General features: G+C 36.3%; 2 protein-coding genes across 8 annotated transcripts in view; both read right to left on the bottom strand.

Moving 5' to 3' along the window:
• Positions 1-1,664: 1,664 nt before the first annotated feature.
• On the bottom strand, positions 1,665-16,720 carry LOC123720328 (geranylgeranyl pyrophosphate synthase-like). Its single transcript, XM_045676891.1, has 10 exons — positions 16,694-16,720; positions 16,115-16,228; positions 8,115-8,269; positions 6,725-6,869; positions 6,216-6,336; positions 4,541-4,680; positions 4,368-4,403; positions 4,191-4,281; positions 2,679-2,806; positions 1,665-1,746 (listed from the first exon to the last, which is right to left on the bottom strand). Exons 1-10 carry the CDS (start codon positions 16,718-16,720, stop codon positions 1,681-1,683), a joined length of 1,023 nt encoding a protein of 340 aa, XP_045532847.1. The 3' UTR covers positions 1,665-1,680.
• The window catches only part of LOC123711121 (tropomodulin-1), a 46,966-nt gene continuing 41,012 nt past the window's right edge, over positions 15,074-21,027 (bottom strand). For 4 of the 7 annotated variants that reach the window (XR_006753918.1, XR_006753909.1, XR_006753926.1 and 1 more), the window contains exons 7-12: positions 20,738-20,989; positions 19,210-19,357; positions 18,360-18,618; positions 18,158-18,237; positions 17,441-17,495; positions 15,074-16,510 (exon numbers count right to left, since the gene is read on the bottom strand). Coding sequence is in view for 2 of the 7 variants with exons in the window: in XM_045663620.1 (XP_045519576.1) it covers positions 17,468-17,495; positions 18,360-18,618; positions 19,210-19,357; positions 20,738-20,989 (687 nt within the window). In the remaining 5 variants the exon portion in view is untranslated. The remainder of the gene's footprint in view (positions 16,511-17,440; positions 17,496-18,157; positions 18,238-18,359; positions 18,619-19,209; positions 19,358-20,737; positions 20,990-21,027) is intronic. The other 3 variants (XR_006753932.1, XM_045663620.1, XM_045663860.1) reach the window with 3 other exon arrangements.

Here is a 21,027-nt window from a genome sequence, read left to right as displayed (position 1 = left end):
CTGCTAGCGCTGAATCAGCTATGAATGTGAGTCTTATGAGGACGTCCAAAGTGAACATCCATCACTTCCGGTCTAAATTCAATTTTATTAGGAAAAATAATGAATCAATTGCAAAGCTCTCCTCCATGTCTATTGAAACTGTACAGCTTGCCAGCCAGTGGACTGTAAAATATGTAGTTAAATTTATATGTATGAAATGTCAGGAGTATATGTATAGTACATGTAGTAAATGTATTAGCAACCTGCTAGACTATATATATGAGATTTTGAGATGTCAGAACCTTCGGATCCCTAAGAACCTAGAACAGCCATAGTTCTTTTACAAATAAAAATGCATTTTTTAAATGAAGTAATGTAATATTATTAAAACGTATACCTACATATTTATTCAAGTCTTGATTGCGAAGTACCTACATTTGGCTTTTATACAGGCCTTTAATCTGTTTGGCCACGAATCTACGGAATTACTCACTGTTTCGCCATGAAATTTCACCATTGCTTAGTGCTTGCTCCAAAGATTTTAAAGAGACTTAATGTCGCCGTGTCTTTTAGAGCAGGCCATGTCCACTAAAACTGACCATAATTTGAAGTCAGTTGTGGTTTGGTATGGCAAATCTTATCAAGTAGTCACAAAACTACATTTTTGTGAAAAAGGAGTGAAAACTTCAGCCAAAGTGTATCAAGATACAGTCTTGGATCATGTTGTAAAACATACCGTGGACTTTCCAGCAGGATTCTGCACCTGGTCACAAGGCACGAACTACTCAAGCCTGGCTTAAAACCTACGTTCCGGACTTTATAAGAGCTGAAGGCCCTCATCTCTATGGTCAGTTTTGGAGGCCTGCTCTAAACGACACGGTGACATTGAGTCTCTAAAAAAATCTTTGGAGCAAGCACTAAGCAATGGCGAAAATTCTCTTGGAAACAGTGCGTAAATCAATTGATTAGTGGCCAAACAGATTAAAGGTCTGTATTTTTATTTCTTTCTAAGACTTTAATAAATATGTAGGTATACATTTTAATTATATTACATTATATTTTACTTCATAACAAATATGAATTTTCTTTAGTAACAGAACTTATAGCTGGATTAAGTATATATGTATATTTTATTTAAATTATTTATGTCGTTAATAAATCTTGAAGTATAACTATAGTATATTATATGGTCTTGAATTTCTTCTTGTTTTTGTAAATTTAATTTTCTTGTTTATATGTGACGATCCTGCAGCTATCAAGCAATGCACTAATCGCCCATGACTATGTTTATGAATCCTGACAATGTCCAATCCACCTGAATATCTTTTTTTCTGAATGTCTTTTATTTTATGTTTATCCATTTCGAAATGTGAACAGGGGTCAAATAAAACCATTATTTATTTATTTACATTTGCATCCAATATATAGTACAATACTTATCGCTTTCAAGCGACATCTTCCACCACCAATGTAAAAAAATTTAAATCAGATAAGGTAAAAGCAAAAATGCAAAAGTACAAATGACATAAAATTATTGGGACAAAACTACTGGAACAAAGCAAATAAATTAAAAATTATATAAACAATATAAGTAATATTGTGAAAAATGTATAATGTGTTAACAACTCTAATTAAATCAAATTGGTGATGAGACAATCAATTGTATTAATTTAAATTCCTAGGTCATTTTGTAAACCATTTCTATACCCAAGACTTCATATCGTCCATAACAGATGTCAGATTCGAATTTCCGCCGAAACGATTTATCTGGAAATAACAGGAGGTATTAGGAAATTTGGATTTCAAATGGAACTAGGCGTCTATCAAATTGTTACGACACTTCTGCCTTGGCAATATATAAAGACATTTGATCGTTATCAAAGTCAAATGAAACATATCATTGAACCTAGAAGCTATAAAAACTTCAGGTAATAATGCAAGTTTCTTTAAAATCTTCTAAAATAAAAGTACATAACCTAAAAAAATGTGCGTGTACTAGTACACACGTAAGAAGTAAAACTTCTTTATGACCTTATTTTTCGAAAAAGGCAACTTTACAGAAATCGGTTAAATAAAGTTAAATAAGATAAAGTTAAAAAAAAGGCTTTTATTATAGACATGAATACGAATAATACAATTATTCATTTTAACTTATTACTAATAAGATTATTACAGCATTTTATTTATTTTCATAGAATTATTACTATTATTTTTATCGTTATTATATATTTTTGTTATTAATGGCTTCGAATCCGAACCGTGGTAGGGACGAGTAAAAGATGCCTCGTAATCGAAAAATGTGACGTTATTTTTTTTTCCAACGCCGTATAAATAGTTACACTTCGATACCTAATGATTAATTTTAATTGTCTCCCCAATTCGCTTACTTAACTATTTTGCTAGCTTTGCTAGCTTGGTGTGTAATGCAATCGTAATTGTAAAATTGAGGTAAATTTAAATCTGGAAAAAATGTCGTTTATGGAAAAACAAAAGAACAAAAGACGCTTCGTTGGATTGTGTATGATCAAACACAATCAAATGTTGTATTAGATTTTTTCGTTATATATGATTTAACACCAGTAACCAGAACAAAACCTACACATATAGATAAATGTCCATATTAAAAATTAAAAAAAAAACGTTTTTTACTGTTTGCTGTCGTTTTGTGCGGTTTTTCTTTATAATTAATTATTCCTTACCTCATCCCTTATATGCTTGTCGAGGCTTATAAGTCTATTGCGTGTGTACTCTAAACTTCCCAGCCTTTGCAATTCAGACACACAAAACTTCTTCAGAGAGACGTCGCGTGTGCGTTGACGTAGTATATCTATTAAGAGTTAAGATAATACGAGCAACAAATCGCAATTATAAATATATCAATCTAATAAATAGGTCTTCATGCTCAAATCAGACAATTTTAACAATATCACAAGAATATAGGTGGTTATCAGCACTAATTTGTTTTAGATAAATATATATAAATTCGTTATAGTATACAATAAATAATATGTTTTAACAAAATGTTTAAAAACTATATTACACAGATAAGTACGACATACAATCTTCGCACAACACATAGCGACATACGGTCGCTTATCGCATAATGCGATCTCTACCAGGCAATCCTCAGGCTAGCAAATTAAGCAAACCGAATTGAATTATTTTAATTATGTCATAATAAGAATACGGTCATTAGGAAATGTGTATCTAAAATAAATGGTAATATAAAAAATAACATAAATAATAAAAGTAGATTTGTAGAAATAGGCAAAAATTAACCTAACCTATTAAGCTGTCTACGATGCAAAAAAGATCTTCCTATTCAGTTTATAAAAAGTGCGGCTAAGACAGACAGCGGGCTAAAGACTAAAATAATTATAAGTACCGGACAATGCTTGAAAATGTAATAATAATAATTTCAGGTAAAATCTTATAATGTACGATGCTCTTCCAGTGATAATGGACTAACTGTGGAGTTAGTTATTAATAATAATCAATGGCGCTACAACCTTTTTTAGTTCTGGTTCAGATTTCTGTATCTGTTTCATGATCGTTTGTGAATTGAATAGGCAAGTAGGTGATCAGCCTTCTGTGCCTGACACACACCGTTGACATTTTGCGTCTAGAGCAAGCCGGTTTCCTCACGATGTTTTCCTTCACCGTTCGAGCTAATGTTAAAATGCGCACATAGAAAGAAAATCCATTGGTGCACACTCGGGGATCGAACCTACGATCTCAGGGATGAGAGTCGCACGCTAAAGCCACTAGGTCAACGCTGCTCTGGAGTTAGTTATTAGAAGACTATTTACTTCATACAAAATACTATTTTATCCAAATCATAGTTCTGTATATTTAAATTTGTCTGCATATAGATAAGAGAGGTGAAAGTTGAGAAGTAAGAACGGCACCTTGTGGTACGCCAGCAGTAAAATGAGACCCAGAAGAAAAGTTGTCTGTCTGATTTTTGCTTTGGAACCAGTTAAAATTTGATGAATATATTTTGATATAATACCGCACAGAATGCTTTACTAAAGTAAGTAAAGTTAGAGTTTTTTTTATTCGTTCTATGCCTAGAGCGCAAACTGATTAGAACAGGATAAATGATTCGTTCCAAGATCTTAAAAGTAGGTTGTCCATACCGTATTTTCCGTACGTTACGGGGATTGGGCGAAAAGTCTCTTAATTATATTTCAAATCGGATAAAAGGATACGAAGAACTCCATCACCGTCCGACGTTCCTGCAGCGTGAATGATCGGCAGTGAAAATTTTCCCTCTGATAAATCTTCACAAAATATTTTTGGCTGAAAAGCATAAATTTCATATTTTGAATATGATTTAAAAATAAAATGTAGGAATTTCGATAAAAAAATTATATTCCTTAAAAAACCTTGTTATCCTCATTAGTCGGCCAATCGTCCAATGCCTGTAACAATAGTAACATGAACTAACACTTTATATATACTTTATATGCTACGCCACTAATAGGGCGTGTTTTACACGATAAGACATCAATATAGAATATTAGAAAACAATATATGACAATCTGTTATATCCACGTACCTCCGGTTGTATAAGATTACAGTAATCATCCCTTAATTGATAGTATAGTCCAATGGTTAGAACGAGATCGGTGTAGTCAGTTTTGTTGGTACTGAAGAGATGCATCAGACGAATACAGATTAGGTACATGTGGCCAGTTTCTTAAAAAAAAATATTATGTACCTGGCTGGCAAAAATTATGCAATGTATAAAAATAATATAAATAGTAGGTGATACGTTAGATTGACGTACCGTACTATTTCTGTTTTTCTGAAATCCGTTCTTTTTTTTACAAGTTGGGATTGCTTGCACGTGCTTAATCACAAAGACGCCTCAATATCGCAAGATATGAATAAAATAAGTAAAAATACAACACAATTACTGGTGCAGCAAAAGATGTCAGGCAAAAATAACAGACTTATATGCAATAGCGTTCAAATAAGAATGTTTTTTTAATGCAATTACTAACACTAATCTCAAATTAGATTTTCATTATTGAATGATAAATTAACATTTTTTTTAATGTGGTAAACGTTACCACATATAATAGGTTTGGTAGGATAAACCAAAATCATCCTGGCACTGTGGGCACATTTATTTAGTTAAGTTAATGATAAGATTTAGTTTAATATATTTTAGTTTTGTATTTTTCTAGTTTAATTGTTTGAGTTTCCTTTTATAAATATCCTCATATGTTCTAATTTGTTAAATTTAATATTAAAAACCCATAACATGGCTTTACTGTTTCTAATACAGAATATACCATTTAACGACTCTCTCTAACGATTTAACTCTTTGTAACGTCAAAATATGCACATTTAAGGTACTGTGCATAATATGTGTCGTTATATAGAGTTTGCATTGTATTGTAAAGTTTAAGTTAGCATTAAGTAAAGAACAGACGAGCAAAACAACGTAAAATTATTTGTGCATTCTTTTTTAGTTTTTCTTTAGCTACAATTATTTATTACTTTACAATAATTAATTCAGTTAATGATTAATTAATTACCAATGATAAAACTTTTATTTTAAAGTCACGCAATTCTTCTTGAACAATTTATTTAATTTAATAATAATATATTATAGAATGGACAAGATTATAAAATCTAGGCGATTAAGTCTCTTCTATTTAAGTACATACTTAGCTAATAAGGCGATTAGGCCTATAAGTCGAAAGGTAATTAATGTATCCCTAATAGAACACTGAGCAATTCTATAACCATTAACTTATTAAGTTTTTTATTACGTGAAAAAAATTAAAGAAAACTTCTATATTTTTGTATTTAGCTATTTGTATTCTTATCTATTTCTCTCGCTTGCCCTTTAACAGAGACAAAACATACGTTTTGTCTCAGTTTTAACGTTCACATAAAAATATGGACGACAAATTATTTAACAACGAATATGGTTATATTGACTTATAGAGAGATAATGTATGTTGTGCTGCTACTTGGACGTAATTACAATTATACAGAGACAGTAGAGTAAGTGTTATTGAGAGAGTAATATGTATGAACATGGCTTTCAAAAGCTTTTCATCGAAATATCATATATGTAAATGTGTGTTAATTAAGAATGACAAATTCTTTATTTGATTTAATTCTTCGAATTTCATTAAAACTAATAAACATCTAATCTAATCTAATTTTTTAAAACTTTTTCAATTATCTTATTAACTACGCAGTTACAAGCTTACTTTTCCTATTAATTTCGTCGTATTGCTCTTCAGTTGGACATATAAAATTATCCCTCCAGTAAAGTTCGATTCCCTGACCACGAATCACTTCTAGAAAACCTTCGCAAAATATCTTTGGTGCCTGGAATTTAAAAATAGGAATTCACGTGAAATATATCGACAAAATAGATAGTTTTGGTCGAGATACGATACACGGATTCTTATACTTGCCAATTTAATAGTCTGAAATTTCGTAACCGCTATACAGAGTATGCGTTAAACACATTTCAAAGTCAGCAGCTTCATAGGTAATTTTGTCAAAAATTTACAATATGTTGCCCAGGACTACATTACTTCATTGGATAACCTTTTTATATTGAATTATCAAATTTACTTGTATTCATATCGGTAACTAAGTACACTTGTCAACGTCAATATTAAAAATAACAGTGAATTCTAAATTTTTATTTACAAGTTCCCATATCTAGAAAAACTAGCAAGTAGCCTCGAGACCGTTTTTATCAACATACCATACTAGTTCCTAAAAGCAATAACTCCTGTAGCACCAATGTGATGATATGAATGGATGTGTTCAGCGTAAGAGGAACACCATACACACAATGAGCAGCCGGTACACCACGTCTTACGAGAGTGTTGTCTTGTATGTCGTCGATTCTATAGTCAAAGTAAAATATTTTAAATTAACTAATGAATTAATAACATATTAAAAATGTATGAAATACTACCTGACTCATATTGTTTTACAGATAAATATATTACGGTTTTGGAGGTAGATGGGTGAAGGTTCTAATTAGGGTTTATAAGAATATTAGGTCCTTAATATGAACACACTAAAAATGTTTAGAACGGGCCAGTTCCAAACATTGCCAATGAAAACTTTTTTGAATTTATTTTTTTCGTATATGATATGATATTATGTATATTATATCTCTTTCACCGCATCTTTAGTTCTTGGGTATAAATGTAAGTCACAGAGCGCCAGGTCAAAACTGTATAGCGGATGACTCAACACCTGCCATAGTCAAATATATCACCAGTCACCAATCCATGCAAGCATGCAATCGTCGGTTAAAGTATGGGGAATCCATCTGCTACAAAGCTTCCTGAAGGCGAAATGTGCGTGTAATTTATTTTTTTCTTGATAGGTCACTCTCTTATCTTCCTCTATCATGCGTCGCACAGCATTGATGTTATCTTCAGTAGACGCTGTTAAAAGGCGTCCCACATGCGGACCATCGTTTTTCTAAACATTTTCAGTGTTTAATATTGTCTTTTGTTAACATAACTAAAATACCTAGGTAACACTGAAAATTGAAAGAAAACACTTTAACCGTGCGTGGTCACCGTGATCCGTGTGTAAAGCACGCGAAACGTCGGAAAATTTTCAAAAACACTTTTTAACCGTATGTGGTCACCGTGATCCGTGTCTAAAGCACGCTAAACGTCAGAAAAAATTAATTATGTAAAATAATTTTAAGTTTATAATAATACATAGCTTCAATCCGGTAAAAAAGTGTTTTCTTTCTATTTTCAGTGTTACCTAGGTATCTTAGTTGTATTGATTGGTCTTGAGTTACTAAGATATTAAAATGAACAAGCTGTTGCTGTAAAAGGCTGGCAACGCGTTCGCGAGCCCTCTCGTATAGAGATTGTCCATGGGCAGTGATATTACTTAATATCAGATGAGCTCCTTCTAAAGTCTAAATTCTTTCTGTCTTTAATTTCATGTCTGGCACTCCCACCGGCCATTTTGTCGGGAATGGTACATACATTTGTTTTAATTGCATTTTCTGCAAATCCGAAAAATTATACACCTCGATCATTCACTTGACCCACGTTGGATCTTAATTATGCTTTAAAATTAGTCTACCAAATAGTCTATAAAAGAAATATGCTTACAAAAGAGATCCATTTTGGAGCATATCGACTGAATCAATGATTTTGTTACAAACATTATCAGGCAGTTTGAACCACTCGTTGAAAGCAAGAGTTATCTTTTTACTTAATTCTTTGTTGCCTACTTTCATTAAATGTGTGTAGGGTAGCAACAGCTCCTAAAAATCAAGTTCATTATTTAAGATGTTTAGTTAGGCTGTTGCGAAGTGTTGTATCCTTTTTTATTTTAGAAAGCTTTTACATACGCCCGCAGTATGCACGTGGATTATGTACTTTTGCATTCTCTTTAGTTTACATAATATTAAACTGCTAGTGATAAACAAAGTACAAACATGATATTGGTAATTGTAGTGCGCTGCGTTGTTACAGATCGTATGAATATTAAAGGTGAATGTAGCTATCTTTAAAGTTGTCCTTCAACCATTTTAAATTAATAGAATTATATAATTTTTGGGAAACAGTATAAAATAAGCTTTATTATAAGTACACCTATGTATACCTATGTAGGTGATTAGTACGTGTCGTCATGAAACAATAATTTGTTCTGAAAAGAACAGTTAATTGCGTTACCGTTAGGACAACTTTTTGCCGCGCCTCGATTTTATTGTCTACGCACCCTTCGCATCTTGGTACCACATGTTACCACTAGTGGCCAGGTAGGATAATTTTTGTATATAAATCTACAGTTTTTAAAAATTAAACACATTCCACATTCCATCTTCACCTCTTCTCAACGAATTATTAGGAAGTTTTATTTTAACCAAATAAGGACCAATCAACCTAAAGTAAAACTACCCTAAAGTGGTGACCCCGAGAAGAACACCAAGAAAATTGAAGATGACGAACACAGAAAATTCCGGTGCAGAGCGTCAAGTTTCATCACATCCGTCGAGCCAAGAAGTCTCCGGTATCTCACTGTCACTCCGTGTGCCACCTCCAGAACAACAACCAACCATCGACACCCTCATCGGTGAAATAAGAAGGTTGTCTTTGGAAGTTGCCGATCTACGAGCACAACCTCGCGACAACTACCGCAACAGTCGTTCTCGCTACCATTCACAATCACGCTCGCGGAATGCATCAACAAAGCGCAACGAAAACCAACGAGAGTCGCAGATGGAAGATCGAAGCCGGAAAAAATCTCCAATGCCGTACTGCTATTACCATCATCGCTACGGTATGGACGCGAAGAAATGCACACCACCATGCCCATGTTTCAAGCCCATAAACCAGTCGGAAACTCTACGCCGCCAACAACACGGTCATTCCAACATACGGAGAGAAGTCACTCCAACTTGATCTTAACCTCCGAAGACCATACACATGGAAATTCGTCGTAGCAGATGTGTCTAAGGCAATCCTGGGAGCAGATTTCTTGCAGCACCACCACCTCATTGTCGACGTAAAAAACAGAAGACTTATCGACGGGAAAACAAAGCTGGTAACAAACGCTCAACTCAGTACTGCAGACATACCTACAGTTCGTAGTATTGACATTGAGCAAAATTACCACAGCATACTAGAAGATTTCCCAGGCACAACCAGAATCACTTCAATGAAGCTTAGTCCCAAACATTCCGTTGAACACTTCATTGAAACAAATGGACCGCCCCTTCACTGCAAGCCACGCCCCATTGCACCGCATCGTTACGAAATGGTCAGGAAAGAATTCCAAAACATGATCGATCAAGGGTTATGCAGACCAAGCAAAAGCCCTTGGGCATCACCTCTTCACGTCGTGCCAAAGAAGAATGGAGACCTACGCGTGTGTGGCGATTACCGAAGACTCAACGCCATAACCAAGCCCGATCGGTATCCCATACCACGCATACGTGACTTCACATACCAACTCGCAGGGAAGAAAATTTTCTCCACACTTGACCTCAATCGCGCGTACCAACAACTGCCAGTCAGCGAGCAAGATGTGGAGAAAACCGCCATCATCACACCTTTTGGTCTTTTCAAGTTTCCGCGCATGTGTCCTGGTCTAAAGAACGCCGGACAGACTTTCCAAAGCTTTATTCACGAAGTACTGCGCGAACTCGACTTCGTATTTCCTTTCGTTGATGATCTACTCATAGCATCAATCGACGAGGAAGAGCACCGAAAACATCTACGCATCGTATTACAGCGACTAGAAGAATACGGCATCACCATCAACCCATCAAAATGTGTTTTCGGCCAGCCAACTGTGAAATTCCTCGGTCACCAAGTCACAGCGGAAGGAATACAGCCACCCCAAGAGAAGGTACAAGCTATTACAGACTTTCCAAAACCACAAACCGTAGAAGAACTACGACGTTTTCTCGGTATGATAAACTTTTACCGTGAAAATATCAAAGATGCCGCCACCATACAAGCGCCGTTAAATACCTACCTGCACAACGTCAAAAAGCGTGACAAAACTAAGATCGACTGGACCACTGAATCAACGCAAGCTTATGAAGCATGTAAAGAGAGCATAAAAAACGCCGCTTTACTTGCTCATCCGTCTCACCAGGCGACACTTGCTATATTCAGCGACGCTAGCGACAAAACAGCTGGTGCCGCACTCAACCAATTTATCAACAACTCATGGCAACCACTCGGCTATTTCTCGAAGAAATTCACCGACGCACAGACTCGCTACAGTACCTACGATCGAGAGCTACTCGCTATCTACATGGCTGTTAAACATTTCCGCAAAATGTTCGAGGGACGAGAAATAATAATATTCACCGACCACAAGCCGCTAACTTTCGCTTACACAAAAACAAATACAAACAGCGAATCACCGAGACGCACCCGACAGCTACTTTATATCAGCGAATTTACCACTGATATACGACACGTTAGTGGATCTCAAAATGCAGCCGCAGATGCATTATCACGTGTCGAAGCAATCACCTGTCCATCGCCGATCGACTACAATCTACTTGCAGAAGCTCAAGAGCGCGATAGCGATACCATTAAAGCACTCAGTCTACAGAGCAACTTATGTTTCAAGAAAGTCAACCTGCCCGTCTCAAATATCAAATTACACTGCGAAACTTCAACCTCACAGTTACGTCCGTACCTACCAGAAGAATACCGACGTACCGCATTCAACGCAGTACATAACGTTAGCCACCCTGGAATCAAGACTACGAGAAAATTAATTACGCAACGTTACTTCTGGCCCTCAATGAACGCAGACGTCGGCAAGTGGGCAAAAGTATGCCTACAGTGTCAGCGCGCCAAAATACAACGCCACACATCAAGTCAATTATCAATTTTTTCACCAACCGAACGATTCGAACACGTTCACATCGATATTGTTGGTCCGCTACCTACCGCGGCCAGCGGTCATCGATACCTCGTGACAATGATCGACAGAGCAACAAGATGGCCCGAAGCATACCCATTATGCGAAATATCAGCTGAAGACGTCGCCAAAGCGGTATACGAAGGTTGGATTTCCCGTTTCGGTTGTCCTGTAACAATAACAACGGACCAAGGACGCCAATTCGAAAGCAGAGTATTTGCATCTCTTTCTCGCTTACTAGGAATCGAAAAAACGCGTACAACTTCATACCACGCACAGTGTAACGGTATCATCGAACGATGGCACCGTGTCCTTAAAACCGCATTAAAAGCAAAACTGCAGACCGCAAGAAGCTGGATCAACGAGCTACCAACCGTCCTACTCGGATTACGCGCCGCTATGCGAAGTGACACCGGCGTAAGCGCCGCCCAACTTACCTACGGATGCAACATACGCTTACCCGGTGATTTCTTATCAACGACCCGCAATGATGTCATCATGGACTCTGGCTACATCGATCAGCTGCGCGACGCAATACGTAACCTGCAACCAATGCCGAGTCAACCACACAGCAACACAAAACCCATATTCGTTCACCGCGACCTACAATCATGTGAATACGTATTTGTACGCATAGACGCCGTAAAGAAGCCATTACAAGCACCTTACGACGGACCCTATCGCGTGCTGAAACGAGACAGCAAGATATTCACGCTGCAGTTACCTAACCGTGAAATGAATATCTCTATCGACAGACTCAAACCTGCCTACACTATCGCCGAGCAAGATGTGCCTACTGATACAACAACGAGTACCTGCAACAAGCAAAACACATCAAGTGCGAGCGAACTACATGAACCATCAAATAGCCTGAAACATCAAAATGACAACAACCTGAAACAACAAGACACTGGGAACACCTCAATACCTACAAGAACAACTCGCCGAGGCCGCGTTATACGCCTGCCGGTACGCTTCGCTAGAGGGGGAATCCTGTAGGTGATTAGTACGTGTCGTCATGAAACAATAATTTGTTCTGAAAAGAACAGTTAATTGCGTTACCGTTAGGACAACTTTTTGCCGCGCCTCGATTTTATTGTCTACGCACCCTTCGCATCTTGGTACCACATGTTACCACTAGTGGCCAGGTAGGATAATTTTTGTATATAAATCTACAGTTTTTAAAAATTAAACACATTCCACATTCCATCTTCACCTCTTCTCAACGAATTATTAGGAAGTTTTATTTTAACCAAATAAGGACCAATCAACCTAAAGTAAAACTACCCTAAACCTAGTTATTTAGAGAACATTTCCCTACAATATTTATGTAGCAAACAAAAACATTTCGACATACCTTTTCCATGAAGAGCTTGTCATTATGTTTTGCATTTATTTTATCCATTGGCGTATAGAATATTTATATTGAATTTGAACTTATTTGCAAAGCAGTTCCTTTCTGGTCAACACTTTCCTTATCAAAATACTGAAAATATCACAGTATGGTTTATATTTTCATAAATATAAATCTACAAACGATAAGCTTCACAGGCGAAATATAAGCGTTAAGTATAACTCTTGTATGTCAAAATGCAACATTTTTGACGTACGAGCGTCCGACTTAGCGGTAATTCTCGCTTCTGAATCTTATTCCTATTATTTATGTACTTAAAAAAAAAACATCACTTTGATAAAAACAAAATGAAGAAATAAAATATTAATTTAGAGTATTCTTATTATATGTATTCTAGAACAGTTTCAGAGGGAAACAATAATTAGATATATCACACATAAGAAGAGATTAATAACAAAAATTAGAACCAGATGGTGGTGTATCATTGCGTGAAAACATAAGTAATGAGATACGTGACCTGTGTGGATTGTTAAGGGGACAAGGTTAAGAAATGCTTAGAAGACACCCTGATCTGTACCATAGTGAACTGGGACTTCGTGTCATAAATCATATTTAATATTAATCTGTCTGCATTACAGTTCGTAAGGAGAGGTGTGGTGATGTGCGTAAGAACGTGGAGGTGCATATCGATAACTGGATACGCATTAGCACAATAATATCGTGAAAGAGATTACGGATGACTTTGAAAAGTATAGATAAAACCGATTTCGCGCTCCATATACAAAAAATGTAAGTGTACAAATTTATTATATAGTAACGTAAGTGAAAAAGACGAGTATAAAATATGAAGAATGTAAAATAGTTAAAAATACACATGGACAAATGGCTAGTTAGCTTCGTCAGATTTTTCTGATTATAATTTATTTTATACATACACGTAGGTATTTGGATCCTATTCTCTGTCGATACCAGACGCGACCAACTATCAGAGAGCCACGCAAACGTGCGGCAGTGATGAAATCGTAACTTTTCCTGCGAGACCTTTTAAGCCAACTGCGTATAATATTTTATTGATCTCAATGTTACAATTTCCAGAGGATTAATCGATGTCATTGCGTATCGATTTTAACTTCTTATGTCGTGACGCGTGTGGATTATACAAGAAGATTTTGAAGACTTGGATAATGCGGAGGACCTGCCATGTACCTCTATCTTTTCTCCGACCCTGTTTCTTCCGCATATTATTGATATGTTCCAACTTAGCAATATTCATTGCATGTAACTCTAAAAAAACAGTTTTTGCCGCGCAACACAACTTTGGAATCAATCTGATGCATTTCCGAACCAATTCGACTTAGGGTCTTTCAAGAAAATGTGGTACGCGTTCATAAGCTTGGTTTCTTCGGAAGTTCGTGTCCGAAACTGAAGGAATAGAAAAGAAGTCTTTGTCAACAGCTGTCTCCACCGTATTCTGGGTATCTACTGGGCCGATTAGGTCTTATGATTAACAGATTAAGCGACGCAAGTGGAATCAGATAGGCTATTCCCTTCGAACAGATTCCAAACATATCCCCAAGAAGACTCTTGTTTGGAGCCCGCAAGGAAAGCAAAGCGACGTACAGTAGCAGAAGTCGCAGAGTCCGAATGACTAGGAGCAAGGTGAAATGCAACGTAACTAGCTCAAGACCGAACACGATGGAGGCACACTGTGGACGCGCTTTGCCCCATCCAGGGGTATATTCATCGATAGGACATTAAGCCAAGTAAGGCACGTAGGCACGCATTTTCTTCCAGACAGTTAGATAGCAGTTCGTAGGTACTCCCGAATTTTTTTTTTTTAGCTAATCTCTCCTTCTAGGTCCTCATGCGATTTCTATTACTTATATATAATTCCTAAGTGTTGACGAAAGAATAAAATTGGTATCATCACGCCACTATTGTCTCAAGTCAGCGGATCTTGAATTTATAATTGAAAGGTAATTATTGTGACGTGTCGATCGCGTGTTTGGTAAATCAGTTGACGTTTGTGTTTGTGTGTGTACGATGCGCAAACTTTCCCCCACTCCCTTGTTTAATGCTCAAGAAGTTTGCCGGTATCTGTCAATGTATTATTGATCGACATTAATTAAAATTGTTACGTGTTGAATAAATTTATTCTAACAAGTAGTTGTCCTCTAATAAGTTAGCAGATTCTAATAATACGTTTTCTGATGCATACTTTTGTAAACTTCACTGGACTGGGGACGAAGCGCCTACGCCAAGTGTTACTGTATTTATTGATGTAAATTTTAGGGAAAATTTCGGAATACAAATAAAACAATACCGTGAATAATTGTTTTTATTACATTTTGTCACAAACTACAGAACTGCGACTCCACTTCGAGGTTGTCGTTGAATCAAAATGCTTACGTCAAAAGTATAAATAAAATCTAGTTATAATAATAAAATTTTATTTCATTATCGGTACATAAAAAATCTAAAATTCATATACAATTTGGCTAATTTCAAAATGGGACTCAAGTTCCGATTTGATGCCAAAAATCAAAACTAAAATGAAGAAAAAAAACAAAGCAATTTATTGGAAGAAAAAAAAAGATGTTTATCACAACGTTATGGATTCTATGATCCCTTTACTAATATACATAGTTACAATGATTAGCATCATAATCTAAATGTTACAAAGCCGACATCGAAAGCCTGAAAGTAACTCGACTTTAACTAGAAAATAACTAAACGAATCTGCGATAAACGAACCTACTGCTTTATGAAATTTAAAAAATTATTCCTCCGTTTACGCGGAACATAACTTCTCCCTCAATTACAAACTAATATGTAAAGAAATTGTATTATAAATTATTTCATTTGTAATAAAAATTTGTACAACAGACAAACTATGGCCGTGTGAAGTTTCATATCAATTTGTGTGAAAACAGTTGTAGGTCATTAGAGAAGCATGTTTAGCGTTAACGGAATGTAAACTTACAATATATTACAATTCATTAAAATGATAAAATTAATACGATTTCATTAACACGCTAAGAATTAATAAACATACTTTCATTCAAACAGATCGTACGATTTTATTTTGTTACCAACAGTCTAGGCTCGGACCTGCCATCTAGACGTACCGATACAAAATAAACTCACAATCTGTACCAAGCATTCCCTATTAAAATAACTGTCAGTGATCTTTGTCCTTGTGTAGTCAAATGTTAAAAAGTTATATAAAAATAGCTAGAAATAAATATACGAGCACCGACGCACGAGTACGTAAAGCTACGGCCCTAATTTCATACGCGTTTTAAATCTACACTTCAAGAGTCAGAACAAGAGCCTTTCATAAACACCTGTCTTATTCTGTTCTACCAAAAGCAATCTGTCTCTTTCCATCTTAGCGAATATAGTACTTGACAGAAAGAGACGAAAGTGAACGCGAACGCGAAGCCTAAGTGGGCACGAGAGGCACCAAAAATTTATCAACTACACAGTTACAAAGAGTATGGACAGCGTAGAGGCAGCGACTGCGGGCGAGTTTAGCTAAGACAGAGACATATAAACACAAAAAAAAACCGGTAATTATTGACTTGAACTCGATTTTTAAACCTTTAAAAATGCGTAAATTAAACAAATATTCGTATATATATGTACGATATTTACGCGCAAAATTTGTGTTTATATGTCTGTATACTCGAGTTCACGGGATCCAACCCACAACGTAGCTACGACTGCGGGTGCATCGAGTCAAGCGAAGAGCTCTGCCACCTGGAAAAATTATCTCGTTCAGCGTCTTACGATTTACTTTTGTTCCCTAAGATGTATTGCATTAAATGGTCAAACAATTGCTTTGATATACTTATTAAAAAATACGTATTTGAATATAAAAAATACAATTTAGAATTAGTTCGCTTTGGTTTTTTAATGTATTCCCGTAAAATTGTAAACAACTGTCAAAATTTTCTTGTTCCGCGCCATATTGGGTTGCTAACCAATCAGGCGCAAGATTTATTTTGATAGTAATTTGACAGTTGGTTTTTGATGCATTATTCTTTAATTTGTTTGACATACGTCACAATTTTTCAACAATTAACAATATAACGTATATAAACTTATAGGGTTGTTGCACAAATAATCCTGTAAAATATTTATCTTTTCTACGAAGAAAATATTTGAGGTATATATTTACAAACCCAATTATATTTGTTAATCTTGCTTATTTAAATTTGTAGCATAGCCAATCATTATTGTATAGTATTTTGTGTGAAAGGAACATTACACAATTCATGCTAAAGCATTAGAGGCATGTCCAACTCACATATAGTAAATGTACAAGAAAAAAAGTATCAAATATATTTAATTTTATTACTGTAACTGATAAGGTGACTGACAAGATTACAATGTTAGACCAATAAACAAAAGAATGCATAATTTTTCGTGTGGATTTGCTGTTTCATTAATAAATAAGACCATCTTTGTTTTTCGTAATCGTTACCACAGACTGTCAATAGTAATACAGGTTAGAAGGAGATAGATATACAAATGTATTCATCTCTCTCTAATTGAAAAATTTGAAGTCTTTGATTATAAATTTTCGGGATCTTTAATGTAATGTTAATTATTATTTTACAGTATTTAGCCTATGCTATAATTATCCGATATTTGTCTTCTAAAGTGTATGTCTTGTAAGAGACTCACCACACGTGTCGTTGCGTCTTCTAAGCGTTATTCTGGCTCCGTCGCTGCTGGCGTACTGTAATACATACACACACACATTGAAAGGGCTTATGTACAGACAATCGACACTACCAAAAATCACTTGAGCTAAACAAATTAATTAAATTCATTTCGAATTGAGTGAAAAGTTTCAAAAACGTAACGTATCGCATCCCGTGTCTGTGATTAGCCAATCACAATCAAACGACGGCGTGATTCGTCTTTGTTTTTAAATTCTCACTGCCTTTAGCCAAATGATATTTGTTAGCGCAAAGGAAATCAAAACAAAATTACACACTGAAGAAAAACAATAACCATGCTGTTTCATAGAACTCATTTTCATTCAGTTAGTGTTCACTCTCATGCGTGGAAGTTAGAAATCTCTGGCAAATTATGATTGTATCTATCTGACCCCGTACTCTGAAGACCTACAGTGCTGAAGCTCGCCAATATCTCGGCTGGCTCAGCCCAAACAAAATCCAACTTAACCGGCTCCGATGCCTACACTCCCCGAACAAACATTATCGTTAAAATACATGAACTACCTACAGAAGTGTGGGTTAAATTGCTGTTTTACATTAAGCGTAGAGTTCTTGTAAAACTGCGGTTTAGTTATTCAATCGTCACTGTAAAAAAAGCTTTATTAAAAGCGAAGAATGTTAACCGCCGCCGTGCCAACATCGTGCCTCGTGGCCTGACCTTAATCTATTGGCTACGCGCGCCTTTTTGCAGGTTGTTAAAGAACCTGAACTGGAGTCGTAGCGTTAGGTCTTTCCGTACTGCAATGGAATAAAACAAGTGACTGTGGTGGAACAAAATGGCGATCGTCGGGTTAAAATGTGAACACGAGTGCGTTATTGACCGAATCCGCGTGCACGAACACGCGAACCTGCGCACTTACGAGTATGGATTTGGGTTAGAGTCGGGCAATTGCGTGGTCGTCGGGCTACGTCCGTGCTGCTGAACAATGTCTGCCGGTATGAGGATTGTGTTTTCGACGCTCTCGTCGCGGACCGGTATTACCGTCTCCTCAGTGGGCGTGGGCGTTTCGGCGCTGGGCGGCGTGAGGTTCAACAAGCTAGCGTCGACGCCCACCGCGGGCGGCCGGCCGGGCAGGCGGAGCCGCAGGGACACGCTAGTGCGCTTTTGTACTCGGCAATCTGACAATATCGATGGCCATTATACACACCCGGTGTCATGCTCGAGGGATGCTCTAGTAACTCCTAAGCAAAACGTACCATGCATGGTGTACGGCATTAGGTTGAGAATGATCGCCTACTATTTAAAGGTAAAATGTTACGTGTGTGATGACGACGTGCGGGCCTCATCGAGTCTCCATCTGTACGTAATGATTGTTTTAGACGCTGTGATGGATAAACGTGTAATTCGTTATGAGATGGCAATTATAATGATATGTGTGGAAAAATAAAATCTGGAACGTCTTCCGTCTGTGGATATGCTTTATAACCTAAAATATATATAGTTCTGATTACCAACAAATCTTAGAATAAGTCCCGCAGTGTCAAGGAACAGCGCCGTTATGCTGCTTAATTTAAGACTCAAAATACCAAGAAAGAATCCAAATACAGATTTAATAAGAAAAAAATAATATTAAATTTATCTAGACCATAAAAGTACGAACATTTCTGAAAATCCTAAAAAGGCACTATAACTTAAACTGGACTATATATATATCTGACGTCCGAATATTTAAGCGATAATAAGCCTTAATGTAAAGAAACGGTACTGACTTCTGTCGATGTTCCTCTGCAGATGGCTGGCGACGCGATGACGAGCGTCGCTGTACTCGAGGTGCAGACCCAGTCGGAGCAAAGTCGGATTTGCTTCCACCAACTTCGTTATTTCCATCTCAATCTTGTTGCCGAGGACTTGCGACCGCTGAAATAATAATAACAGAAAATGGAACTTTATTTGTAGTAAGTAGTAGATATCCATCGAAGTAAAGACTTTGAAGGAAGAATTAGCTGTTTGACCAGATTTTAAAAATAATTTCAGATTATCTATTTATAGTAGTCGTATGAACTGTGGCTTTGGGTCATAAATCATATTTATCTATCTGTCTCGCTCGCACTTACAGGTCTTATGGAGAGGTAGGGATGTGAGTAAGACGTGTAGAGCGCTATAACGGGATAGATACGATAAATTATGTTAATAATTTTTCGTTGTCTGAAAATAATGGTTTTTAATTTGTATAATAAATGTCACCATTTAATTTCTTCAAAACCTCGTTAGAAGATAAATTCCCAATGTAAGTATTACGTAAGTATTTATAGAAAAACAACAACAATTATGCGTAACGACCAATCAGGAGTCAGTGTGCGTGCGCAGGTCGCTAAGTATCGATAACGGGTTGCATTACGTACACATTGCTACTATAAGTGATATTTAGTTCGACGACTTTTAAAATGCGTCGACTTAAGTGACTTAGAACCTATGTCAACTGTGACTTTCAACAAGAGCTACGGATAATAGATGGGCAGATGGTCTGCCGAAGAGATGGAGCAGTCTAGCAAAAGTCAGAGCAGATTGCTAAACTGTCGATGCCTATGTAAGAAGACAACCTGACGATAACACTGCTTGTTTTTTTCTTACCAATTATTTGTTTGGAACCAACGATCAGAGAAGTTCTATATATTTATATTAAAGAACCTAAAATTATTTTTTATTCTGTTCTATATGGGTTTGAAAAATTCTAGAAACTGCCATAACGCTCTCTAGGCACGCTGAGGGAACACTTAAACAAATGTCAAGGTCACGGTGACCACTCACGCTATGAAGCACGCGAAACGTCGGGAGAAATTTAAAATTATGTAAAATAATTATATGTTTATGATTCAATCCGGTAAAAAGGTGTTTTTTTTAATGTGTTATGTTAACAAAAGACAATACAAAATGTCAACTTATTTCACGCATCAATTGTCAGTCGTAAATGACAATTTTTTGATCAAAGACAAATTACGGATAGAGATGTTATGTCATAATCGATTCGATCTGTGGCCGTCTTGTGTCACGTGACTGACGTATAAATGTCATGTTTTTAAATTGTGCGTACAAAAAATGTTACTACATTTTTTTTTTTGAGTTTACGGCCTGGTATCTACCCCTTTAGGCCAATGTTACTCCATAAAACCTCATTTTATACAGATTACACTTAATAACTTTTTTTTTTTTAATTTGTCCAATAGACTATCAAACTTGTTCTTTAAATGCTAAATTAATATTAAGATGAAGATTTGTTTACATGTAATTATGGAATACCTGGTTGGAAGCCCGGAACTCCTCAACAATGGTCGTTGTAAGCAGGGACTTAACCAACTGCACCACACCAGGGGGGCTAATAAAGTTAGTCTCCACATTAACCACTCGCAAAGTCGTGTTCTGTTCCAAGGCATCAGCCAAGAGTTGGGCCGTGCGGTCGTTCAGGCCCACGTTAACCAGCGATAGAACTTCCAAATGTGTATTTGTTTTTAACCCTTCGAAGAGTTTTTCGAATTTCTCATCGCTTATGTTCTGAAAGGAGAAATTTGTTATATAATAATAATTTTAAA

This window comes from Pieris brassicae, chromosome 1 (assembly GCF_905147105.1).
Source record: "Pieris brassicae chromosome 1, ilPieBrab1.1, whole genome shotgun sequence".
Taxonomy (NCBI): Eukaryota; Metazoa; Arthropoda; class Insecta; order Lepidoptera; family Pieridae; genus Pieris; species Pieris brassicae.
Note: the sequence above shows the minus strand (reverse complement) of the source record. Positions and strands in the feature narration are given on the sequence as shown.